This window comes from Fringilla coelebs (assembly GCF_963513975.1).
Source record: "Fringilla coelebs genome assembly, contig: SCAFFOLD_38, whole genome shotgun sequence".
Classification (NCBI taxonomy): Eukaryota; Metazoa; Chordata; class Aves; order Passeriformes; family Fringillidae; genus Fringilla; species Fringilla coelebs.
The window spans coordinates 108,787-135,690 of record NW_028167583.1 but is presented as its reverse complement, the minus strand read 5'-3'; the positions used below and the strand labels follow the sequence as shown (position 1 = coordinate 135,690).

General features: G+C 50.8%; 1 protein-coding gene across 1 annotated transcript; it reads right to left on the bottom strand.

Moving 5' to 3' along the window:
- Nucleotides 1-23,738: 23,738 nt before the first annotated feature.
- On the bottom strand, nucleotides 23,739-26,435 carry LOC311165740 (nicotinate-nucleotide pyrophosphorylase [carboxylating]-like; the record flags this gene model as incomplete). Its single annotated transcript, XM_084227252.1, is given in 5 exon segments — nucleotides 23,739-23,924; nucleotides 25,179-25,309; nucleotides 25,461-25,482; nucleotides 25,852-26,114; nucleotides 26,117-26,435. Coding segments are annotated over 5 exon segments (921 nt in total).
- Nucleotides 26,436-26,904: the final 469 nt, after the last annotated feature.

Genomic DNA, 26,904 nt, shown 5'->3' with positions numbered 1-26,904 from the left:
CAGAAGGCAGAGCAGGGACTTCAGGGTGCGCACTGGAAACCTGTGTGCAGAGCAAAGCCCAGGTGACGCTGGCAGCGCTGGCTCCTTGCCAGGCCACGTGGCAGGGACAGCAGGACTGGGATGGAGCACCTGTTGGGGCTGGTGGCAAGGCCGTGCTCTTCCTGACATTGGTTCCAGAAGCTGTCGACCTCCACTGGCATCTCTTGTGCGCTGAAGAAGACTTGAAAGAGGAGATGCACAAATAGGCGGGGAAAATAAGACTTGGCTACATGTGGGATGCGGGGCTCCTGGAGGATCTTCCACACCACCAGGGTTGCCTGCAAAGGACAAAGTCCCGCCCCGAGACAGCGCTCAGTGCCGAGGCGTCCCTGTGGCAGGGCCCGAGTGTGGCAGGGAGCGGCCCGGTGAGACGCAGGGGGAGCACGGGGCCTGGTGGGTCTGAAGCTGCCCCTGGGCCAGGTTTCAGGCCAGCGCTTGAGGCAGGGAGATGCAGTGGGGGAAGGAGGATGGAGAGCTGCTGGAGAGGCGGCCTTGGAGGCAGCAAAGGCCACTTGCAGAAACTCACAGCTGTGGCAAAGACACGCGTTGTGTCCCCATCGGAGGTGCGCGTGATGTGCTCTGGCCAGCTCCCCAGCACATCCAGGAGTATGCGCAGCACTGGCTCCACAGTCCTGGGCGAGCACATGACGGTCTTCTATACGGTGATGGCAGCTCTGCGGGGTTAGAGCTCCGTCTCAGGGGGGGTCTCAGACGCAGCACCGTGGCCTGGGCATCCCTAGGGGCCCGGGCTGACGGCCAGCTTTGCCTCTGCCCACTGGCCCTCGCCAGCAGCACCCAGGCAGTCCAGGCCGGTGGGGACAGAGCCCTGAGGGGCAGCAGGGGAGCATGGCAGCAGGCTCAGGGGTTTACATGCCAGGGCTGGCAAAGGCAGCAGCCAGAGGGCCCTGCAACTCTCTGGACACCTGGCACAGGCGGTACAGGGTGATGGGCTGGGGAGCCCTGAGCCCTGTGGGCAGGTGGACCCCATACCTGTCACAGGACGGGGCCACACGCAGGAGCGTCACGACTACGTCACCCGGGTGTGCTTTGGTGAGATGAAGCAGGGTCTTGTCCAGCCTGTGCTCGTCAGCATCATTGGCCAGGAGCCATCGGTGAATGTACCTCACCATGGCAGGCACCTGGAGAAGGCACAGGGAGACTCAGAAAGGTGCCAGAGGGAGCAATGTTCCTGGCGTCCCCAGAGAAGAGCTTCCCTTTGCCAGCGCACTGCCATGGCGTCAAAGGCTCCCAGGGACCAGCAGGTGTGGCTTGGGAAGCCACGTCACTCGTGGGGGAATTGAAGCCTGGCCACAGGCTGCTTACTTGTTCTGGCCTGGAAACACCCTTCTCCAGGAGCAAATCCAGCAGGGCGGCACTGGTCTCACGTCCGAGGAGCTGCGAGTGAGCTCTGAGCCCAGTGCCCGTGCTGCTGGTCTCTTCCTGCTGAATGCCCTGGATGAAGCTGAGAACGAGCTGTAGGAGAAGGGCAAGAAGCCGGGCATGTTGCACGGACTGCTCCACACACGGTGCTCGGCTGAGCAGGGACAGCAGGCCCAGCCCAGCCGGGGGTGGTTTCAGGTACCTGCGCTGTGGTGCGGAAGCGGCCATGGCTGGATTCCTGCTCTTGCGTGCGCTCCACGGCTGCTTCTGGCAAAGATAGAACGCTGGCAGAGCTGAGGGGCTGCGGGAGAGGCCAGAGAACACAGGCCAGCCTTACGCTGCCTAGGCAGGGAGAGCCCCAAGATGCCCCAGGGGCATGGAGAACGGCCTCTGTGGGGTGTCTGCCCGGCCCCTCTTCTGTCCTGTTTGTGGGCATGTCCCCAGGGGATGGCGTGGCATGGGATGGGGCCAAGTTGGCTGCAGGCTCCAGCCCTGCGGCCCAGCTCTGCCACTCACCCTCCTGCAGTGGCTGGAACGGCACCACCTCTTCTGTCTCCTGTGCTGGGGCAGCTCCAGGGCCTTCTTCCTCCTCCTCCTTCACCCAAGCCAGCTTGGGCACTCTTGGGGGCCTCCGCTCCATGTCACTGACTGGAGCTACTTGCAGGAGAGATGGCCTGGCAAAACTTCCGGGGCACCAAGTCCCAGGCCTCTGCCCTTGAGGGCAGCTGCAGAATAGAAGCCTTGGCAGGCCACGGGTCACCGAGTGCTGTGCTCTGGCCTCGAGCTCAGCCGCAGAAACAAGGCCACGAAGAAGCTCCGGCTCAGACGGGAACGAGTGCGCTGTGCGGGGGCTCCTCACGGCACCGCTCTGTCCCGTCCTGCGCCGTTGGGTGTTCCAAGCACCCGGACAAGCTTCTATTCCCCACGTGTCACAAAGGGCCCTTGGACACCGGCTTCCGTTGCACGCCGCGCTGACCGTGCTGCAGCGTGCCAGCCAGGGCCCTTGCACACGCTGCCACCTGCCCTGGGGCCGCCCCCAGCCCACCCAAAGTTGCCCAGCTTGGAAGGAATCCCTGGCCCCAGGTGTCTAAGAAAGCCCAACAGGCTCTTTAGGGAGGGCTCAGACCATCAGCAAACGCCGCCCTGCTCTGCACGCTCATTCCTATTCCCATCTCTTTTTTCTGAGAGCATTTTCATGTCTAAATTAGAATCATTTGAAGGCAGGGCATTTACATTTTCTATTTCAGAGCAGGCTTCTGCCTTCCTTAGCAGCCACCTGTCTTTTCAAAGCAAGACAATTGTTTCTCATCTTGCAGATGCGCAGTTGCTGGGGAGCCCTGTTTGACACCGGGGACCTGGAGAACCATTGCCAGCAATTGGGAAAATCCTAGATGGTCCATCCACCCATTGATGAGGTCTCCAAATTTGCCCGGAAAGTGGCTCCAGCTTTTATAGGCCAAAAAGAGCAAGTCCGAGCGACTTGATGATATTTTTAGCCCAGAAACCCCTGCAACTGATGGCACACTTCACAATCAGCTTGGACACAGCTAGGCCGAAGCCCAGACCTCTGCTGGGAGGCTTTCTCATCTAATACCCTTCAAACCAAGCTCTCTTCAAGTAGTCCCTTGGGAAAGTTTCTTCAAATGATACATTTCTAGCACATTGCTACACAGGGTTATGGGAAAGTTTCTAAAGCAGCTGCTTTGGAGTCCAAGAGCCAGCATGAAGAGTCCTTGTCATCTGTTTGTAGCTAAATCACACTTTGGGGGATTTGAAGGAGTTTGGAATGAGTTACAGAGCAGACCTCTGAGTTTTTTAGATGATGCCATTTCTCTTCCTTATCTTCTACATGGAGAGGAAGGGTGAGTTTGGCTCACATCTCCACCGCATGGCTCACAAGGTCACAAGACTTGTGGTTACAAGACCTTTTAAGGATTTATTGGCCAATAAAACACTGCCAAAAACTATATGTACGTTTCTGACCCAATCCTTCAATACTGCATCCCATGGTCTGGTGCTACATTGTAAGCTTTCTTAGCCAATAATGTTATGACACACAAACCTAGAGCACTGCTTCTAAACATTGTATTTACCGTTGTAACTACTTTTATTTTTTCTATATCTTCAACTCCAAAATGCTAAACTTTCCTCCACTCAGCTTAAGGTGTCTCTGCTTTATAATAGAAATCCACATTCTCGCTTCTAGCACCCAAGTTTGGAAGCCCTTTCCAAAGTCTCGGATCCAATGCTGTGTTTAATTGCAGGCCTTGGCTTACAGGCCCAAAGATCTGAGAACTCCCTGCATTTCGGTTTCCAACGACACTGATGCTGTTAGTTCCAGAGTGCCCGGGATCTGTCCGGATCAGTCAACTCTGGCAGGAACAAGGCAGCTGCCAGGGGGGGTGCTTATGGCCTCTGACACCCAATTGCTCAGGGCCTCCCAGTGCCCCAGCCCCTCAGGGTCTCCCCCAGCCCGCTCAAGCTGCCCGGCAGCAGCGCCGCAGCCCCACAGCAGCTCCGGAGCAGCCCCATCCAGAGGCACCTCGGAGCCCTCAGCAAGGCAGCCAGCAGCTCACGGGCAGGAGTGCTGCCCGAGCCGATATAGCGAAACACAAAACAACGGAGTTGTTTTATGAGGTGCTTTTTTGAGGGCCCTGGGGACCTGAGGACTCGCGTACAAAGTCAGAGCCCCCCGAGCAGACAGAATCACAGGGTTTATATCTTTCAACAGAAAGATTACTTCATTCTTTGATCTTTTTGTTTCACTGGCTCTACGTGACCTCTCTAAGCTACTTTTGTATTAACGGTTACATTGAATCTTCAACAGAACATTCTTTAGATAAACATTTTCTACCTCCCCAGCATGTTTTTCTGATTTCTTGCAACACAAGCTACTAATTTACATACAGAGTGCCAAAAGGCCTACTTAAGTTACGATCCTTAGCATACCTACTCCTAATACACAATATTCTCTCTAAAACTGAAAATCTACTGCAACAAGTCCCCCCTTTTGCGCATTCCTCAATCTTCAGACTTGCAGGGATGCTCAAGGTCTTGTTTCAGCTTCATTCGGATGTCTATTTTTTTTGTGTGGGGGTGGTGGTGTTGTTGGAGTTCGGGTCATGGCATTCACCAGCCGTCAGGTGCGCATCCGCTCCTGGCTGATAATCCCTATGACACACTTATACACTCTAAAAATGATCAGAATCAAAATCAGACGCATCAAAGCATATTGTATTATTATGATAACCAATCAGAGACCTGGAGCCCTAAAGAATCAAATAATGCTCCAATCCAATGATGTTCTGCTTCTTTTTCTAATTCTTTGGTCTTTTCTTTTATATTCTCTAATTGTGAAATGTCTTTTTCTACATCAATGGTCACATTTGGGATGTGGATGCAACAATGATCTATTTTCTTATTCAGGTAACCACAAACTCCATGTTCTTTCAATAGTAACATATCAAGGGCCATCCTATTCTGTAGAGTCATCCTCGTGGTAGCTTGCAATTCTAAGTTTAAATCTTTAAACCCTTTTTTGGTAGCTGCTGCAAGCCTTTCAGTTTGTCCCATCAGACGGTAAATCATGTCCCTATTCCGGTAAGCTGCAATAGGTGCAAAGAAGGATTCTAGGGCCCATCCAAATTTAACCCCACTGTCTGGCTCATGCCACTCATCCTTATCTTCTATGTTTCTTCTAGCCCTTTTGAATCTATTTTCTAATTTCGACTGTTTCCAAAACAGACATAATGTGGGTATCCCTAGTGTGACCTGAGTGACTGGCCCATCTATTGGCATATGAGTTGTCCATTGTCCATGTCCCATTACCCACACTAGATTTCCTGGACTTCTAATGGTAGTGATTTTACAGCTAACAAATCGTTGTTCTTCTCCTTTAACCTTTTCTGTAATGGTGTGATTATATCCCCGACACTCGCATCTCCATTTTAACAAAACTCTTACTGGTACTAGCCCTATCTGCGCTTCGGGGGTATCACAAGTAAACACCTTAGTACAATTCCATATCTCTTTCTGGTCTTTTTCCTGTCTCCAGGTGGTATGCAAGGCTATAACCCCGGTATGTGTCTGATTCTTTGTTCCTGTCCATTGAATGCACCAATTAACTTTTCCTAAGTAGCTATATGTTTCTAGTAAACTAGGTCCCCATATTGTTTCCCACTCGTCTTCTAATGATTTGTCCCGAGTAACATCTTGGCACACTATTTCATGATACTGTATAGCTTTTAAACTGCTTTTCTTCTTTAGCACATCGAAGGAACACCAACCTATCTCTTTAAATCTTCCAATTTCTGTAAATTGAAAATTTAACAGTTTCACACAATCTTCCCTCTTTCCTGGTGTGGACCATGATTCTCGAACTCGGATAGTTTTGTTTTCCCTTTTAACTTTACCTCGGTGTTCCTTAGTACAGGTTTGCACTACATTCTTTGTTGCCGGGGGCAAGGCTCCAATTGGAATTATTCCCCAAGGAATTGGCTCTCCTGCTGCCCAGGGTAAAGGTAAACATGCTGTGATTCTAGTTACATTTTGCACCATTCCAAAATCTCTAATTAATCCTACTATCAAATTCTCTTGTCCTTCCCCCCTTAGGAAACTAAAAGTTCTATTTTTATTCCTGATGTCCCTAATTCTCAGATTAAACACTCTTCCCTTAGTCAAAGAAACGGCTGTCCTAGCATGTGCTTGCCCTTCGACTTCCCTAATCCCATATGAAGAGTACATTCCACAGACCATTACACAGATATACTTTCCTTCTGATTCTGACTTCCCCAATCGTGGTTGTGTGTTATTTAGCCATCCTATTCCTCTTTGATTGTCAAACCAGGTGTTGCTTTGTCCCCTCGGTTTATCCCACAACCCTGAATCATTCCATTTCCACCATGTGACTGAATAGATTGATCCACAGGGATCTTGAGCCACAAAAGAGCAATTAATTCATAACGGAGACCCATTCCACATGTCAACTGTAACAGAGAAAGGAATAACCATTACTTCCGTACTATTCTCTTCCCAATTCCTAACTCTCAACTGTAAATATTGATAATCAAAGCTCTCTCATATTTTGACTAAACACATGAACTTGCCAGAATCACTTATAGTCATATTTTTGAGGGTTGCCGTAGTATTGCCAATTTGTGCATCCTTATCCCAGAACGTGATAGCACTGATGTTCTTGCTACTATTTCCCTTTTTCCAGTAGACATTTACCTCCTCAGCTCCAGCTCTCTGGTCATCGGTAATGACACAGGTCAGATTCACGTTCATCCCTTCCATTGCTCCCACGACCGGCTCAGGGACTGTAACAACAACATATCCATTCACAGGCACACATCTTATTTTAATCAAAAACACAATTATTGTGAGTGTGATTTTGCCCGAATCACCATTCGGGTTGGGGATATTACATGAGTTTCCCATTTCACCGCAGCTTTCTTGATCCTTGTATAATGAATCCAGGTGTTGACTCCTGCAACCTTAACAGCTGTAAAGGTAGTCAGTATCACCTGATGCGGTCTATCTCAGGATTCCCTCAGAGGGTCAGTTTGCCAATTCTTTATGTACACCTGGTCTCCTGGTTGGATATCATGCACAGGGTTTTCTAGGGGCAGCGGTCGATTCCACTGCAGTACTCCCCGCAAAGCGCTAAGGACTCTGTGAAGGGATAAAACATAATTGAAAATCACCTGATCTCCAAACACATGTGGATCACCCTTCAATGTGGTGGCATGGTACGGTTTACCATATAGAATCTCGAAAGGACTAACTCCTACTCTTTCCCTGGGTTTTATTTGGACTCTTAACAAGGCTATCGGTAAAGCTTGAGGCCAATGTAACTTAGCTTCCTGACATATTTTCTTCACTTGATTTTTCAGTGTCTGATTCATTCTTTCAACCTGACCACTTGACTGGGGTCTCCAAGGAGTGTGGAGATTCCAGGTAATGTCGAGCATCCTAGCTACCTCCTGTACAATGTTAGCAATAATATGAGGTCCTCGATCCGACGACAGCCCCAATGGTACCCCAAATCTCGGAATAATCTCTTTCAATAAGTCCCTGACTACTTCCTTAGCTTGGTTGGTACGGCAAGGAAAGGCTTCTGGCCACCCTGAGAAGGTACACACATACACTAACAGATATTTGTACCCTTGAGCCCTCGGTAATTCTGAGAAGTCTAGTTGCCAATAGTCTCTGGGTTCGACCCCAACCTGAAGTTTGCCTAACTGAATCTGCTTCCTGACTACAGGATTATTTTTCAAACACACTGGACACATTGCATTCACCCAGTTTTGCCATTGTTAACATCTGGTTAGAAACCATTTTGTTTTTCAAAAATTTTACCAATACTTCTGCTCCCCAATGACATTTATTGTGTTCAGTAGTAAGTATAGCATTCATTATCTGCTTTGGAACTACCACTTGCCCTGTTGCTGTGACATACCATCCAGTTGCGTTCTTCTGAGCTTTTAACAAATTAGCTAGCTTCTCATCTTCTGACGAGTAGTGAGGTGGATTGTTTAAATAAGAGGCAATAGGTGTTACCTTTGTAGGAACTAAAGCCATCTGAGTCCATACCAATCGCGCGGCCTCTCTAGCTGCCAAGTCTGCCATGCGATTCCCTTGGAAGATCTTCCCTTCCTCCTTCTGGTGTCCGCGTACGTGCATGACAGCTATCTCCTTTGGCTTATGGATGGCTTCTAGTAAAGCCAAAACTTCTGTGCGGTGTTTGATCATGGTCCCCTGGGCACTAAGTAATCCCCTCTCCTTCCAGAGGGCTCCATGTACGTGCACCACTCCAAAGGCATACTTTGAATCTGTCCAAATGTTCACTTTCTTTTCCGCACTGAGGACTAAGGCCCGGGTAAGGCCTATGATTTCCGCTTTCTGAGCCGAGGTTCCTGGAGGTAAGGCTCTGGCTTCTATAACCTGAGTTACAGAGACAACAGAATACCCGGCATACATACCTGGTTCCATTCTCTACAAAACTTGATCCATCAGTGAATAATTCCCAATCCGGATTTTCCAGTGGTGTGTCCTTCAGGTCCGCCCGGCTGGAGTACACCTGCTCAATTACTTCCACACAGTCATCTGTCAACTCTCCTTCAGTCACTTCGCTGCGGAGAAACTCGGCAGGATTGATATGATTAGTGGTTTTCAGTTCTACATCATCCTATTCTCTCAGAATTGCCTGGTACTGCAACATCCGGCTAGATGACAACCAATGACCTCCTTTTTGTTCTAGCACTGTCGGTACCATATGAGGAACAAACACATCTATTTTTCTCCCTAAGGTTAGCTTTCGAGCTTCCTGTATCAGTATGACAGTGGCTGCTACAGCCCGCAAGCAAGATGGCCACCCCTTACTGACAGTATCCAATTGCTTAGAAAAGTACTCCACTGGCCTTTTCCATGACCCCAATCGTTGGGTGAGCACCCCTAATGCCAACTGCTGTCTTTCATTCACATAAAGTTGAAAGTCTTTATTTAAATCTGGTAAACCTAGGGCAGGAGCTTCTTTCAGAGCTTGCTTCAACCCTTTAAATGCCTGTTGCCCGGCTGCGGTCCATTCTAGATGAGGTTCCTTCAACGCTTCATACAGAGGTTTTGCAAGCAGTCCAAAATTTAGTATCCATAACCTACACCAGCCCACCACGCCTAAAAAGGCTCTCAGTTCTTGATGATTCCTAGAGAGGGGTATAGAGCAGATTGCCTCAATACGATTCGTCCCCAGCTTTCGCTGTCCCTGGCTTAACTCACATCCTAGATATAACACCTTTTCCTGAATGAGCTGTGCTTTTTCCTTTGATACCTGGTATCCTGATTGTCCCAACATATTCAACAATGCAATTGTTAATGTCAAGCATACCCCTTTTTCTTCAGTGGCTAGTAGAATGTCATCCACATACTGCAAAAGTACATATATAAATGGGGATTCTCTCACCTGCATCGTCTTCCACTCTTCCAGTTCTTTAGCCAACTGATTACCGAAAATCGTGGGACTATTTTTGAATCCCTGGGGTAAACGGGTCCACGTCAGCTGCTTCTTTCGTCCTGTGTTGGGGTCCTCCCATTCGAAGGCAAAATACTTCATGCTTTCCACAGCCAGGGGGATGCAGAAGAAGGCATCTTTCAAATCAATCACAGTAAACCATTTAAAACGTTCTGAGACAGATGTTAACAAAGTATAAGGATTGGAAACCACCGGATGAATGTCTTTAACTATCTCATTAATTGTTGTAGTGTGTCGCAATTCCCTGTTCTAGATTCACCAAGCCTTTCCCAGGTATAGCTTTCCTGTTCTCCTCCCCCTTTCTCTTCCTAAGTGATGTCCATAAAACTTAACATTCCAGTAAGAGCGTCGTGTGATTGGCAGAAGTTCAAAAGATGCCTCTCAGCCCTGGGCCATTGGCCTGTCCAAGTGTCATTGTCCCCTGAGACTTGCCCTCTCCCACCTGGTTGGTAGCTCACCTATCCTCTCCCTCCCCCTCCCCCTGAGCTTAAAAGGACCTGGGGACCATGCGGCCAGATTCTACTGTAGCTGTTACCATATTCAGACATCTGTGATCCTGGAATAAAACTCTGGATTAAACCCTGCGGTAGAATCCACTCCTTTCACTCTTCACCTAGCCTAAGGACTTTCACCCGAGGTAAAGCTGAGTTTCTACCAGCCTGGACTTGTTCTCAGTGTCTAGCTGCAAGTCTTAGCTAGCCAGAGGGATCTCTGTGGTGAAAAACCACAGCAGCTGCCTTTGGCCGAGCGGCGAGGGCTGGACGAGCCCAGACACGTGCTATCCGGTAATATTGGAATATTATTCCAATAATTAATTGCTCTGAGGTCTTGCACAAGCCTATTTTTACTATCTGGTTTTCGTACTGGGAATATGGGAGTATTATATTCTGATTCATATTCTTGTAATAACCCTAAGGCAATAAACTGAGCCATTGTGGGAGCCACCCCTCGTCTTGCCTCTGTTTTAATGGGGTATTGCTTTATCCTTACTGGTCGTGCCCCCTCTTTCAATTCTACCACAACAGGCTGTGCTGCTTTAGATTTCCCTGGGACCCCTGTTTCCCATACCCAAGGGACCACTGCCTGTTCAACTTTGGGTGGGATCGGCACCGGATCAGCTTCTTTCAATATAAATATTTTCCCAATTTCTTCATGTGGAATTTCCAATTTAGCCCTTCCATCCTCAAAAATAATTTTTGCATTCAATAGGGATAATAAATGTCTACTGAACAATGGTTTCGGACAATTAGGCATATATAGAAATTGATGATCCAGTTCCTTCCCACCAAATCTCAAACTAAGAGGTTTTAAAAAGGGTCTTTCTTCTAATTGTCCGGTAGCTCCGACCACCTGTATGACGGTATCACTAATTGGCCCTAATCGCTTGTTAAGCACTGAATAGGTAGCTCCCGTATCAACCATAAACTCCTGCTCTTTGCCCTCAATCTCTATCCTGACCTTAAGATCCCGGTCTAGTCAGTTCTGATTCTGAGTTCCCTAACATCATAACTTGAGCTCGAGCGACATCTGCTGGCGCTATTGGGTAATTTCCCATAGGGCTCATTCCTCCATTCCCATTTCTCATAGGGCATTCATTTTTCCAATGCCCTATTTGCCGACAGAACGCACACTGATTCGAGCTCAACCCTCCTTGAGTAAAACCATTACCAAACCCTCCCGTATTCATTCCTGTATTTGGAAAGAATCCTCTACCCCTACCGAAACCACCCCGTCCACGTCCTCTTCCTCCCCTTCCTCTGCCCCGTTGTCCTCCTACCGGTTGCTGCATCACTGCCAAGATACTGGCCTGTTGCCGCCTTGCGGTCTCCTTTTCCCTATTATTGTATACCTTCCAGGCTACCTCCAACATCTTATCTAATCTCCTAGTATCATCCCCTTCCAACTTTTGCAGCTTCTTCCGGATATCATCCTGTGATTGACCCATAAACAGCAGAGCTAATTGTAATTGCCCCGCTTCACCCTCAACATCCAAATTAGTCAAACGCCGCGCAGTCTCCTTCAGCCTCTCTAAAAACGTCAATGGAGATTCACTCTTTTCCTGCCTAACCGAATACAACTTAGACCAATTTAGAGTTTTGGGCATCCCAGTTTTGACCCCTTCCAATATCAAATCCTGATATTTTCTTAAAGCCCGATACCCTCCTGTGCTGTTCGGATCCCATTCAGGATCATCACTCGGCACCAATTCATCTACCATTCCAGTAGCCAGATGCAATCTTATTTCTTCCCTTGCCCTTTCCCTAGCTGCACGCAAAACCATCTCCTTTTCTGTTGAATCCATTATCGTATCTAATAATACTTGCAAATCATTCCAATCTGGATTCTGAGTCTTAATCACCATCTTCACCACCCGCGCCACCCGTTCCGGGTTCTCCCTATAACTTCCAGCCAACTGTTTCCAAATTGCCAAGTCTCCCGGAGAAAAAGGAACCCTTATGTACACCTTCTCCCCTTGGGGTCCCATAGCCTCCCTGAGAGGGGCTATCATAGGGGGTTCCTCCAGATTTTTCCTTCCCTGCCTAGTGCGAGCGGCTGTTGGAGTTCTCTGTACATTGCAAGAGGTATTCGGGGAGGGAGTCTGAGGACGGAGAGTGACCGAAGTCCGGGAGATGTCGGGGTTCCCCATGGATCCCGTCATCTCTCCCTCATCGTCCCCATCCTCCTCATCCGAATCCCTTTCATCCTTCTCCGATATAAGCGGAGGGGCAGAAGGCGGGGGACGGGCAATGAGCAAAGACAAATCCTCCTCTTGACCAGAACTTTTCCCTGAGCATTTCGTACACACATCTCTTTTCTTACACCCAGCACATTCATTCTCCTCTCCCTTACATTCAATACACTCATTCCCAGCCTCCAACACAAGAATACCACACTCTTTTAGCCATTCTGTTTTCTTTCCCAAGTAATAAAACAAGTCCAGATAGGGTACCTCATCCCATTTCTCATTATCTTTCAGATACTGCATCAGGGGAGTTATAATTCCTGTATCCATAGTACCGTTTAGGGGCCAGGCTGGCCCCCCTTTGGCTGCATATTGGGGCCACCAATGATTACAATAATCAATCATCCTGTTTTTACTCAGGTCCTGATAAAATCCTGCACTCCCCCACCTACTTATTAAGCGACCCAATGGGGTATTTCCTGGTATTTTCTCATTAGATCGAACCAACCCTTTAAAGGTTTTAAACGACATCATGTCACAAGCAAATCAAAACAGAAAATCAAAACAGAAAGTTGTACTGAGCAAAGATTGTCAGAAAAGAGAGGAGAGATAGACCAACAGGCCCAATCTTGCCACTACTCGTCGCTGTGAGGGGCAAGTGCCAGTCCAGCGAGGCTTTCTCCGCGTCTTACAGCCGGCACCTAGGCTTCCCACCAAGACGTCTCTAGCCCAACCCTGCGAGGATTCGTACCTGGTCTTTTGAGCAGGATCCCAATACCAAAGAATAAAGCACCTTCGGGCTTACCTCCTCACAGTCGTCCGACAGGCGCAGGGGTCGGGCACGAACCGATGACTCCCCGAGAATCACTCGGTGCCGGCGTGGAGTGGATCAGGACGTGAACCACGCCAGCCACCCTCGGAGTCCTGCCGCGGTCACCAGAAAAAGGCTGCCCGAGCCGATATAGCGAAACACAAAACAACGGAGTTGTTTTATATGGTGCTTTATTGAGGGCCCTGGGGACCTGAGGACTTGCATCCAAAGTCAGAGCCCCCGAGCAGACAGAATCACAGGGTTTATATCTTTCAACAGAAAGATTACTTCATCCTTTGATCTTTTGTTTCACTAGCTCTACGTGACATCCCTAAGCTACTTTTGATTAACGGTTACATTGAATCTTTAACAGAACATTCTTTAGATAAACATTTTCTACCTCCCCAGCATGTTTTACTGATTTCTTGCAACACAAGCTACTAATTCACATACAGAGTGCCAAAAGGCCTACTTAAGTTATGTTCCTTAGCATAACTACTCCTAATACACAATATTCTCTCTAAAACTTAAAATGTACTGCAACATTCTTGGCCTCCATCTTCTGGGTGATGGTGGCACTTTTGGATTGGTTTAGAGTAGAAGCTCACTGTCTAACACAGGTGACAGGTATTGGGCAGGAATTGTAAATATTGTACATGTAGTTTTTAGTATAAAAAGATAACACCTCAGAGTGCCTCTGACTGTCCTGCTGAGGTGACCTCGGCAGGACAGGAGAAAGAATTTTATAGATAAGAGACAATAAACAACCTTGAGACCAAGAAATGAAGAGCTCTGACTCCTTCTTCGAGCACTGGGCTGGGCAAAGAGACTTTGTGACACATCTCGGGGTCCCTGTGAGCAGCAGAGACCCCGACAGATTCCCACAGTCCTGAGCTGGCTGGGCCAGCCAGAGCCTCCAGCCCAGAGCTGCTCCTCAGACACCTCCTGGGCAGGACCCCTGGGTGTACCCCCCACCCTGCAGGGTCACCCCACACCCCCATGTACCAGCGTGAGGTCATAGTTTGTCTCAGGTACCCCTGTCCTTTCCCAGGTGTCAATCACCTCTCCTCTCCTCTCCCTGCCCTGACCCCTGCTGAGCACTGTCTGTCAATCCTGGCATTCCAGAGGGGCATCGAGTGATTGGCAGAGTTCAAAAGATGCCCCGCATCCCTGGAGGGTCATTGGCCCGCCCAGGTGTCATTTTCACCTGAGACCTGCCCACCCTGCACCTGGTGGGTGGGATTCCCTACTCCTTCCCTCCTCCTCTCCCTGGGGTTAAAAGAGCCAGCAACCATGCGGTTCAAGAGGTTCTGTCAGAGCTGTTACAGGGTTCAGAAGGTTGAGAGTTGGAATAAAACTCTGGATCGAAACTTTTTGGCAGAATCCCACTCCTTTTCCTTCATCTTGCCTTAAAGCATCTCCAACAGAGGTAAACCGGAGCTCCTGCATGTCTGGGCTTGTCTCTAGGGCCTGCTGCACATCCAGCTTAGCCAGAGGTGCCTCTGAGGTGAAAACACCGCATTTCAGTCAGTCAGCAGTGGCTGCTCAAGCTGGACAAGCCCCATCTGGATATCTATTGGGAATTATTCCAATACTCCCCAGGCCCTGCTGACTGCACTCTGCCTTGCAGGAACACCCTCACCTTGTGGGAGGTGATCTTCTCCGTGCCCCAAACACCGGAGAAGGTCTTGAAGGAGCTGCACGTCCAACTGCAGGGCCTGAGGAACGGCGTTTTCCAGACTTCCCACGGGAACAACTGTCTCACCTGCATGGCTGTGAGTGAGCAGGAGAAGCCCTGGTGCCCTTCAGCCCCAGAGGCTGTGCCAGAGGAGCCCCACTGGCTCTGCCAGGGGCAAACCTTGCTCACGGCAGGTTTCTTTTCCAGCTGCTGGCCTCCCAGGACATGCAGGAGGAGGAATTCGCTCCACTGCACAAAACCTGCAGGTTTCTGCTGTGTTCAGGCAGCAGCACGGACAGACAGACAGTCTCCCTGCTGCTCAGGGCCCTCGTCACGCTGTCCCAGAGGGATGACAGAGTTAGCAGTGAGCAGGGAATGTGTCCGTGGGGTTCAGAATGGAAACTGTCTGTCTGTCCATTTCATAGAATGGAAACTGTCTGTCTCACAGAATGGAATCTGTCCGTCCTGCTCACAGAATGGAAACTGTTTGTCTGTCCGTCTGACAGAATGGAATGTCTGTCTATCCTGCTGACAGAATTGAATCTGTCTGTCCTGCTCACACAATGGAATCTGTCTGTCCATCTCACACAATGGAATCTGTCTGTCCGTCTCACACAATGGAATCTGTCTGTCCTTCTCAGTAAATGGAATCTCTCTGTCCTGCAGGCGAGGAAGATGAAGGTCCTGCTGCCAGACCTGGTGGCCCTGCTGGGGCACAGCTGCGTCTCCCTAGCCATGAAGGCCCTGCTGGTTCTCCAGAATGTTCTGTGGCACCTGGAGAGGAGCCAGGCCAGCGCCATCGCCGTCAGCATGGCCCAGGCCCTGTGGCACCGCTTTGATGAGGTGAGGCTGGGGTGGGCACTGGGTGGGGCTGAACTGTTCTTGGGATTGGTGTGGGAGTTTGCAGGCGGACCCGAGGTGGAAAGAGACAAGAATCTTGGCTCCGTGTTTCAGAAGGCTGATTTATTGTTTTATTGTATTGTATTATATTGTATTATACTGTATTACATTACATTACATTGTAATATATACTATTACATTACATTACAATACATTACATTAAATTGATATATTAAAGCTATACTAAAAGACTAGAAGAAAGGATTTCTTCAGAAGGCTTGAAAGGAAAGCAATGATAACAAAAGCTTGTGACTTTCAGAGAGTCCGAGCCAGCTGATTGTGATGGGCCATTAATTAAAAACAACCATATGGACCAATCAAAGATTCACCAATAATTAGAAACAACCAACATGGGCCAATTAAAGATGCCCCTGTTGGCCATTAATTAGAAACAACCAACAAGGACCAATCAAAGATGCACCATTAATTAGAAACAACCAACATGGACCAATTAAAGATATACCATTAATTAGAAACAACCGACCTGGAGCAATCAAAGATGCACCCGTTGCATTCCACAGCAGCAGATAATTGTTTTTCTTTCCCTCAGAGGCCTCTCAGCTTCTCAGGAGAAAAAATCCTAACAAAAGGATTTTTCATAAAATGTGTCCATGACAAGTATGTAAATGAGATTTAGGAAAAGTTTACTATGCATAATTGCTCATGAATATGGAACAGGCTGATGCATTATAGGTGGGAGCTGCTTCTGCTTCCCAAGCTTACCTGCAGTGGTATTGGTTCCCCAATTTCAGATTTCCCTAATTTTGAGATTTCCCTGATTTGGGGTGGAAGCTGCTGCTTCCCAAGCTTACCTGCAGTGGTTTTGGTTCCCTAATATTGAGATTTCCCTGATTTTGAGATTTCCTCTCATTTTGGGTGGGAGCTGCTGCTGCTCCCCAAGCTCACCTGCAGTAGTTTTGGTTCCCCAATTTCAGATTTCCCTAATTTTGATATTTCCTCTCATTTTGGGAGGAAATGGGAGCTGCTGCTGTTTCCGTAGCTCATCTCTCCTTGTCCCTCCCAGGAGGAGAGCTGGGTGCGGGAGAGCTGCATCAGCTTCTTCAGAGACCTGCTGAGGATGGTGGTGGGGAAGGAGAAGAGGTGGATGGAGAAATACACGCACACCATGCTGACTCCGCTCATCCTCCGCATGAATGACGAGGACCCCAGGGTGGGCCAGGCACTGATGTCAGACCTGGGCAGAGACACAGGGAGGGGTGGGTGACACTCCCTGGGGCATTGGGAACATTGGGAAGGGACACAGAGAGGGGTGTCTGACACCCCCTGGGGCTCCAGGGCATTCACTGGGCAGCACAGCCTATGGGGAGGGTCCCAGAGAGGGGTGGGTGACACCCCCTGGGACCCCAGGGGCATTGGGCAGCCCCTGGGGAGGATCCCAGAGAGGGTCACTCCCCCAGCCCAGCCCCTGGGCAGGGTGTGGAATTTGCAGGCAACTCCAGTGAGGGAAGAGATGAGAATCTTGACTCCATGTTTCAGAAGGCTGATTTATTATTTTATGTTATATATTATATTAAAAGAAAATGAGATATTAAAACTGTACTAAAGAAAATATTTCATTAGAAGGCTGGAAAGGAATGGAATGAATAATAAAATAATCTTGTGGCTGTTCACAGCCTTGACACAGCTGGACCTGTGATTGGTCATTAATTAAAAGCAATTTCACATGCTGGGTAAACAATTCTCCAAATCCCATTCCAAAGCAGCAAAACATGGAGAAGCTGAAACTTCCCAGCTTCTCAGGAGAAAAAATCCTGGCAAAAGGCTTTTTCAGAAAATATCTCTGTGACAGAAGGGTCCCTGCAGAACCAGCACGGGGCTGGAACAGCTGGCAGGGCCATTTCCAACCCCTGCCCTGCCTCCTCCAGCAGAGCCCAGCACCACCGAGCTGTGGTCAGAGTGTCCCCAGAGGTGTTGGAGAGTAGGATTTGAGCCCCAATTCCTGTCCCCAAAGGTGATGGAGAGCAGGATTTGAGCCCCAATCCCTGTCCCCAAAGGTGATGTGGAGAGCAGGATTTAAGCCTCAATCAATCCTTGTCCCCATGGGTGTTGGAGAGCAGGATTTCAGCCTGAATCCCTGTCTCCAGGGGTGTCACCCCAAAGGTGATGGAGAGCATGATTTCAGCCCCAATCCCTGTCCCCAGGGGCCTGTCCCAGCTCCTTCAAGGCAGAGTCACCTTTCCCAGCCCCTGCAGCCACCTCCCAGCTTCTGCTGTCCCCCAGGCCTCCAGGAATGCCCTCCTCGCCATTGCGGAGCTCCTTGGGTGGAAGGAGATGGAGCACGTGGTGGAGACGTGGCAGACCTGGAGGATGGCTGACTGCTTGGTGAGGATGAGCTCCAGGGGCGGCAGCTGGGCCTGGGGCAGAGACCCCCGAGCCTGGAGCTGCACCCTTGTTCCTGGCTCAGGAACAGAGCCCCAGGGCTCCTCTCCAGGCCCATCTCCCCTCCCTGCACCCAGCGGGAGGGAGAGGGCTCTTGGTGATGGAGGTGCTGGCAGGAGGAGCTGCTACAGCCACCTGGAGGGTGTGTGACAGCGCTCATACCCTTGTGGACTCTCTAGGTGGAGAAGGAGAGCAGCAGGACTGGACAATACCTCTGGCAGAGCCTGCAGTACCTGAGGGACCCTCAGGAATGTGTGCGAGACTGGAGCATCAGGTTCATCGGTGAGCCCCAGCCCAGGGTCCTGCTTTGGGCAGCTCCTGTGCCCCCCAGGCCCTGCCCAGGCCACCCCCAGGCTCCTGGTGGTACCTGGCTGCTGGGATCAGCAGGGCAGCTCCTGTGCCCTCCAGCCCCTGCCCAGGGCCACCCCCAGGCTCCTGGTTGCTGGGACCATGCTGGGGAGCAGCAGGGGCTGACAGAGCTCTGTGCCCAGGGACCCTGGCGAGGCACCTCAAGGACCAAAGCCGGGAGCTGCCCGCTCTGGTTCTCAGCAGTGAGTGAGGGCTTGGAGAGCGGGGGGCTCTCTGGAAACACGGGGTTGGGAAAATTAATCCACAACCACCAGAGGTTTATGTCCAAAAAGGAGACAGAGGAGTCCTTTGACTTTATTTGAATACAGGGAGAGGCCATGGGGCATTCTCCTGGGGTCTCTCAGATTTTTGGAGGACGTAGCCTCCCTTTTTATCCCAATTTCCCGGCCACATTTCCCTCTCTCTTCCCCCACTGGCTGAGGTACTTGAGAGGTTCAGACTTCCCAAACTGCCTGATACCAAAGATTTCCCTCTAATGTACAACCCTCCCTTTTAATTTTTAATTCTTACAGAATTTAGGGCTTTTTCCCCATTTCTGAGGTACTTGAGAGGTTCAGACTTCCCAGAACACCTCATCCCAAAGATTTCCCTCTAATGTATAACCCTTCCTTTTCATTTTTATTTCTTGTGGAATTTAGGGGGTTTTCCCCATTTCTGAGGTACTTGAGGGGTTCAGACTTCCAGATACACCTGATACCAGAGATTCCCCTCTAATGTACAACCCTCACTTTTAATTGTTAATTCTTACAGAATTTCAGGGGTTTTCCCATTTGCTGAGGTACTTGAGAGGTTCGGACTTCCCAAAACACCAGATACCAAAGATTTCCCTCTAATGTACAACCCTCCCTTTTAATCTTTAATTGTTACTGAATTTAGGACTTTTTCCGCACTGTTTCTTTCATCTCTCAATGTCTAATTTAATTTCTCAGCAAACCTAAAGTTTATTTGCAAAAGCAAAATCTCTTTTTCCAGTCATCAATCAGTGGAACCCTTCTCACTGTTTCTTTTATCCCCGCAAGGCTGGTCTTATCTCCCAGCACTGGTTTTATCTTATCTCTCAGTGCTGGTTTTATCTCCCAGCAGCCCCACAGCTTGTTTGTAAAGGCAAATCCACTGGAACTGATCTGGGCTCTGTTTTGGTCACAGAACTTCAGGCCTGGGAGGAAGATGGCTGTGAGTTCATCCACTGCCAGGCAGCTCAGACCAGCCTGATCTTGAGGAGCTCGAGGGAGCAGCGAGCGCCAGCGGGATCCCGCTGTCCTCTGTGGCACTGGCGCTGCTGAGCTGAGGCATGAGGTGCCAAGAGTGGAACATTCCGGCAAGGCTGGTCAGGGACACCCTCCTGCTGATCCACAAGGTCCAGGAAGGACTTCCTGACTTCCTGAGGTCCTTCCCTGAGAAGGTTCTGGATGTGGCTGGATCCAAGCCCAGCCCGGGCTTGGGGAGCACTTTGTGTCTGAAGGGTCACGGTTGAGCCTGGACATCGCTGTGTTCTGAGGATTATGGCTGGCAAGCCAATTATATTTTGTAAATAAATTTAATTTTTTGTTTAAAAAATAGCTTGTCAATCTCCTTTTAAGCCAAGTTGACTCAGACCAGCCTGATCCTGAGGAGCTCGAGGGAGCAGCGAGCGCCGGCGGGGTCCCGACGTGCTCTGTGGCGCTGGCACCACTGAGCTGGGGCCTGAGGTGCCCAGAGTGGAACATTCCAGCAAGGCTGGTCAGGGACACCCTCCTGCTGATGCACAAGGTGCAGGAAGGACTCCCTGACTTCCCTGAGGTCTTTCCCTGAGAAGGTTCTGGGTGGGGCTGGATCCCAGGCTTGGTGAGCCCTTCGTGTCTGAAGGGTCACACAGGCATCATTGAGCCTGGACATCGCTTTGTTCTGAATATTATGGCTGGCAAATCAATTATAGTTTTGTAAATAAATTTAATTTTTTATTTAAATAATGGCTTGTCAATTTTTCAAATTTTTGTTTAAATAGTGGCTTGTTAAATTTTTAAGACAAGCTGACTCAGACCAGCTTGATCCTGAGGGGCTCGAGGGAGCAGCGAGCACCGGCGGGGTCCCGGTGTCCTCTGTGGCACTGGCTGGGGGAAGGTTGTGCCCAGAGTGGAACATTCTGGCAAGGCTGGTCAGGGACACCCTCCTGCTGATCCACAAGGTCCAGGAAGGACTCCCTGACTTCCCTGAGGTCTTTCCCTGAGAAGGTTCTGGGTGGGGCTGGATCCCAGGCTTGGTGAGCCCTTCGTGTCTGAAGGGTCACACAGGCATCATTGAGCCTGGACATCGCTTTGTTCTGAGTATTATGGCTGGCAAATCAATTATAGTTTTGTAAATAAATTTAATTTTTTATTTAAATAATAGCTTGTCCATTTCCTTTTAAGACAAGGTGGCCCAAGTTAAGAATCCCAGAATTTGGAATCTTTTGGGATTCCAGCAAAGCTTTCCAGGCTGTGCCTGCCAGGATCCTTCAGGACAAACTGTACAGCCCCAGCTGGATAAACCAGGGCAGGGACAGAGTGGATTTGGGGGTGCCTGGTGTCCTGTTGGTGTCACAGCAGGGCTAATTATTAAATTATCACCACAACTGGGGATAATTAGCGTTGACTCCATGATTCACAGAAGGCTGATCAATATCTTTATTAAATAAATCATTATTAAGGAACCCATTGCTTTTATACACTCACACCTGGACCTAATTGGTCCTTTAATAATGACATCATCACCATTGGCTATTTAAGAAACCTTAATAAGAATCCACAGTGGTGTTCACAGGGGTCCCAGGATGAGGGAAGAGATGAGAATCTTGACTCTGTGTTTCAGAAGGCTGATTTATTATTTTATTATTTATATTCTATTAAAAGAGAATGATCTATTAAAGCTATACTAAAAGAATAGAAGAGAGGATTTCATCAGAAATTAAATGATGTCCTACAGGCATCGTTGAGCCTGGACATCACTTTGTTCTGAGGATTATGGCTGCCAACCAATTATAGTTTTGTAAATAAATTTCATTTTTTGTTTCAAAAATAGAAGAAGAAGGAGGAGGAGGACAAAAAAAAGGAGAAGAAGAAGGAGAGGAAGAAGGAGTAGAAGGGGAAGAAGAAGGAGAAGAGGAAGAAGAAGGAGGAAGAGGAGGAGGACAAGAAGAAGGAGAAGAAGGACAGGACACACCCAGATTCCTCCATCCTGCCTCCTGAACCCCCATTCTAAAACCCCAAAATTCTCCATTTTCACCTTGTGATAAATTGTCTGTCATTCTACTCAAACCCCTGTGGCTGTAACTCCTCATACAAAGTTGGGAATTGTTTTTTTCCATAGGCTAAAATAGAAGTTTTTGACTCCGTGCCGAGGTCTCTGAGCCTCCAGGGCAGCTGGAGGAATTTGAGGGACCCAAACCCCCCAAACTGGGATTTGGGTCCCTCAAATTTAAGGGTTCAGGTTCTGGACTCCTAAACTGGGATCAGGGACCCCCCAAACTGGGATCTGGATCCTTTAAACTGGGATCTGGGACGCCTAAATTGGGATCAGGGCCCCCCCTCAAACTGGGATATGTGCCCCCCTCAAACTGGGATCTGGGACTCTCAAACTGGGACCTGGAACCCCTAAACTGGGTCAGGGACCCCTAAACTGGGGTTTGGGTCCCTCAAATTAAAGGGTTCAGGTCCTGGATTCCTAAACTGGGGTCAGGGACCCCGAACTGGGATCTGGGACCCCTAAACTGGGTGTGGGACCCTCAGACTGGCAACTGGGACACCTAAACTGGGTCTGCAGCCCTCCAGCAGCATCTGGGACCCTCAAACTGGGATGAGGGGTGCCTTAACTGGGATCTGGAACCCGTAAACTGGGATCTGGGACCCCCTAAACTGGGGCTTGGGTCCCTCAAATTAAGGGTTCAGGTCCTGGACCCCTAAACTGAAGTCAGGGCCCCTCAAACTGGGATCTGGATTCTTTAAACTGGGATCTGGGACCCCTAAACTGGGGCTTGGGATCCCCAAAGTGGGATCTGGGTTCTTTAAACTGGGATCTGGGACCCCTAAACTGGGAGCTGGGCCTTTCAAACTGGGCTCTGGAATCCTTAAACTGGGTCTGGACCTCCCCCACCTGGAGTTTGAGCCCCTCAAACTGGATTCTGGGACCCCTAAACTGGTTTGGACTGGGGGGTCCAGGGGTCAGTGGTCCCAACCTCCCCTTTTTTTGGGTATAAAGTTGTTGATTTTGCATCCAGTGCAAAACTTGGGGGGGTTGGGGGTGAAAAAACGGGGGGGACTCGTGGAGGAGGGGAGGTTAGGGTTTATTTGGGGGTACAGAGATAAAAGGGAGGAGGGGGGAGCCCGGGGTGGGATTTTGGGGGGTCTAGGGGGAGATTCAGGGGTCCCAGGGTGGATTTTTGGGGTCCCAAAGTTTTAGGGTTCCAGTTTTTGTAGGTCCCAGGTTTGATTTGGCGGTTCTAGGCTGGGTGTCTGGGGTCTTGGGATGAATTTTCGGGTCTTGGGATGGATTTGGGGGGGTCCTGGGATGGATTTTTGGGTTCCAGGTTTTTGTATGTCCCGGGTTCTAGGCTGGGAAAAGCCCTGAAAACTCCAGCAAAAATATCTGGAAAAACCCCAGGAAAAAACCCTGGAAATAGCCCTTGAAAAAGCTCTGGAAAACCCTGGAAAAAATCCTGGAAATCCTAAGAAAACCCCCTGGAAAACCACGGGGAAAACCCTGGAAAAGCCCCTGGGAACACTCTGAAAAACCTCTGGGACAACCCCTGGGGAAAACGCATTAAATCCCAGAAAAACTCTAGAGAAACCCTGGAAAAGCCCCTGGAAAAATCCTGGAAAACTCCCTGGAAAACGCTGGGAAAATTCTAGAAAAACCTCGGGAAAACATCTGGAAAAACCCCTGGAAAAAATCCAATAAAGCCCAGAAAACCTCTGGGAAAATCTCTGGGAAAACACCTGGGATGGATTTTAGGGTTCCAGGTTTTTTAGGTCCCAGGTTTGATTTGGGGGTTCTAGGCTGGATTTTGGGGGTTCTAGGCTGTTAATTTTCCAGGGTCCCGGTTTGGATTTTGGGGGTTCTAGGGTGGGTTTCCAGGGTCCTGGGATGGATTTTGGGGTTCCAGGTGTTTCTATGTCCCAGATTAGATTTTGGGGGTTCTAGGCTGGTGTTCCTGGGTCCTGGGATGGATTTCAGGGTCCCAGGTAGGATTTTTGGGGGTTCTAGGTGGGTTTTGGGGTTCCAGGTGTTTCTAGGTCCCAGTTTGGATTTTGGGGGTTCCAGGCTGGGTTTTGGGGGGTTCTGGGCTGGGTTTTCAGGAGTCCTGGACTGGATTTTGGGGTTTCAGGTTGGATTCAGGGGGTTCCAGGCTGGGTTTCAGGGTTCCAGGTTGGATTTGGGGCGTTCCAGGCTGGATTTCAGGGTTCCAGGTTGGATTTGGGGCATTCCAGGCTGGATTTCAGGGTTCCAGCACCTTCAGGGCAAAGTCCAGGGCGGGGGCACCGTGGGTCAGGCACCCCATGGACACAACATCGATGTGGGGCCCCAGGAAGTGGGGCAGGGTCTCCAGGACGATGCCCCCGCTGGCCTCCACCATCACCCCGGGGTGCGCAGCCTTGACCCGCGCCGCCGCCGCGTGCAGCTCCTGGGGGGGGAACACCCCGTCAGCCGGGAGCATCCCCAAAATTTGGGGGTTCACCGGACACCTGAGTGTCCGACCCGTCTGGGTTGGGCAGAATTCTCCCCCAAAATCAGGGTTTTCCACCCAAAACCCGCCCGATTTGGGTCCTCACACAAAAAAACACCAATTCTGGAATTGCTTCACCCACAGAGCTCCAAAATTGGGGTGTCCACCCCCAAATCCGGGGTTATACCCCTTAAATCAGAACCTTCCCCAAAGAATTGGGGTTTCCAGCCCAAAATCTGCCCAGTTTGGGTCCCACTCACAAGAAATCACCAATTCTGGGATTGCTCCACCCATGGAGCTCCAAAATTGGGGTGTCCACCCCCAAATCTCCCAAATCCAGGGTTATCGCCCTTAAACCAGAAACTTCAATAAAATCGGGGTTTTCCACCCAATTTAGGGGCCCCACCCACCGAGAAAAAACCCAGATTTGGGTTTTCCAACACACTGGCCACCCAAATTTGGGTCCCCCCACCCAAAACTCCCCAAATCGAGGGTACCCCCACCCAGAACCCCACAAATGGGGATTACCCAATGCTCTGACCCCCCAAAATTGACCAAATTTAACCCCCCCAAAAATGGGTGTCCCCCGTTTTTGCTGCTCCCCTCGATTTTGGGGGCTCAGCTGGGGAGAGCAGAATCTGGATCTGTATGGTCACCCCCCAATTTTTGGGATCTTCAACCCATTTTGGAGGGTCCAGACCCCCATTTTTGGGGTGCAGCTTCACACCTGGGAGTCGTCCTGCCAGATTTTGGGGACCCCTGGCAGATTTTGAGGTCCTCTGCCAGATTTTGGGAACTCACCTGGTGGGGGCAGAGCTCAAATCTCGGCCATCACTACACCAATTTTGGGGAGACTGGCACCCCATTTTTGGGGTCTATCCCCATTTGGAAAATCTAACCCCCCATTTTTGAGGTTTATCCACATTTTTGGGGTTTCTCCCCATTTTGAAGGGTCCGGACCCCCCATTTTTGGGGTTCAGCTTCCCACCTGGGACTCATCCCACCAGATTTTGGGGGGCCCTGGCAGATTTTGGGGACCCCTGGCAGATTTTGGGAACTCTCCTGGTGCGGGCAGAGCTCAAATCTCTGCCATCACCACCTCAGTTTTGTGGAATTTTTTTGGGGTTTATCCCCAAAATTTCGACACTTAGCCCCAAAATGGTGTAAGCCCGAGCCCGGATTTTTTTGGGGTTCCCCGATTTTGGGGCTCACCTGCGGGGCCAAGTTGTCCAGCAGGACGATGTCAGCCCCGGCCCCCGCCACCTCCAGCGCCTCCTCCACACTCGAGCACTCCACCTTCAATTTCCGGGTGAAACCCCCGGCCCGGCGCACCGCAAAATCATCTGGGAGGACAGGGGGGACCCCAAAATTGACACCAAATCCCCCAGACCCAAATGGGGGCGGTAAAATGGGGGATCCCCCCCGGGGTTGATCACCCCCCCCCCCAGTTGGGGTCCCTCTCCCCCGATCCCCCAATCCAGGGGTGTCCCCCACCCCAAAACTGGGGTTCCCCCACCTAAAAACCCCCAAATTTAGAGCTAACCAACACATGATCCCCCCCAATTCAGGGATGATCCCCCCAAACTGGGATCCCCCCCAAATTCGGGGTCTCTCCACCCATTTCCCCCCAAAACCGGGGTCCTGCCTCCCCAGGCTCCGCTTACCTCCCAAATTTGGGGTCCCGCCCCAATTCTGGGGTTCCCCCCGACCAAAACCCCCCAAATTCGGGGCCCCACAACCAAAACCCCCCTAAACTCTGGAGCCCCCCCCCCCACAACGAAACCCGCCCCCCCCAAAATCTGGAGCCCCACCCCCCCACAACCAAAACCCCCCCAAATTCGGAGTCCCCCTCCCCCCCTTCTCCCCCCAAATTGGGGGTCCCCACCTGCCGGAGCCCCCCTGCCGCCGCCGCCAGCGCTCGGTGATTGTCCTTGAGCAGGAGGAGCCCCCCCAAACCCGTCCGATGGGGGTCGGCGCCCCCCACCCCCAGCCCATATTTCTCGGCCAGCCGAAAGCCCGGCGTGGTTTTGCGGGTCCCCGCCACGACCCCCGCCCACCCCCGCGCCCGCGCCACCCCCACGGCCCTGGCGGCCATCGAGGCCACCCCGCTGCAGCGCCCCAAAATATTCAGGGCCACCCTCTCCCCCCCAGCACCCCCGCGGCCGGACCCTCCATCTCGGCCACCACCGCCCTGCCGGGGTGCAGCGGGGACCCTTCGGGGATCCTCCTGCTCAAGCTGCACCCCGACACCCCAAAAACGGCCTCGGCGAAGGGGGACCCCGCTAGGACCCCCCCCGGGACCCCCGCCCCGCTTTTGCTGAGCAGCTCCGCGCGGGTCGCGGTGTCACCCGCGGCCACCAGGGCCGGGTCCGGCCGGGGCGCGTCCCCGTCCAGCCAGGAGCGCGCCAGGGAGCGCAGGCGGTGCGGGGCCGGTGCGGGGCTCCAGAGGGCGGGGGGCGAGCGGGACATGCTGGGGGAGAGGTGGGGACAGTGACGGGGCGGTCACCTGGGGGGGTTTGGGGGCGTGGGGAGCGGGCTTGGAGGGGTTTGTGGGGTCTGCAGGGGGATTTTGGGAGAGATATTCGGGTCTGGAGGGGATTTGGGGGTCACTGAGGTGCTGAAGGGGAAATTTGGGGTGGTCTTTGGGGGGCTTGGGGGTCCTCAGGGGAATTTTGAGGGGTTTTGAGGGTCCTAGGGGGGTCCTGGAGGGGATGTTGGGGGTCCCAGGTGGATCCTTGAGGGGATACTGGGGTCTGCAGGGGGATTTTTGGGTCTGGAGATGGTCTGAGGGCGCTGAAGAGGAAATTTGGGGTGATTTGGGGTCCTCAGGGGAATTTTGAAGGGTTTTGAGGGTCCTAGGGGGGGTCTTGGGAGGGGATTTTGGGGTCCCTGCTGGGATTTTTGGGGAGATTTTTGGGTCTGGAGGGGATTTGGAGAT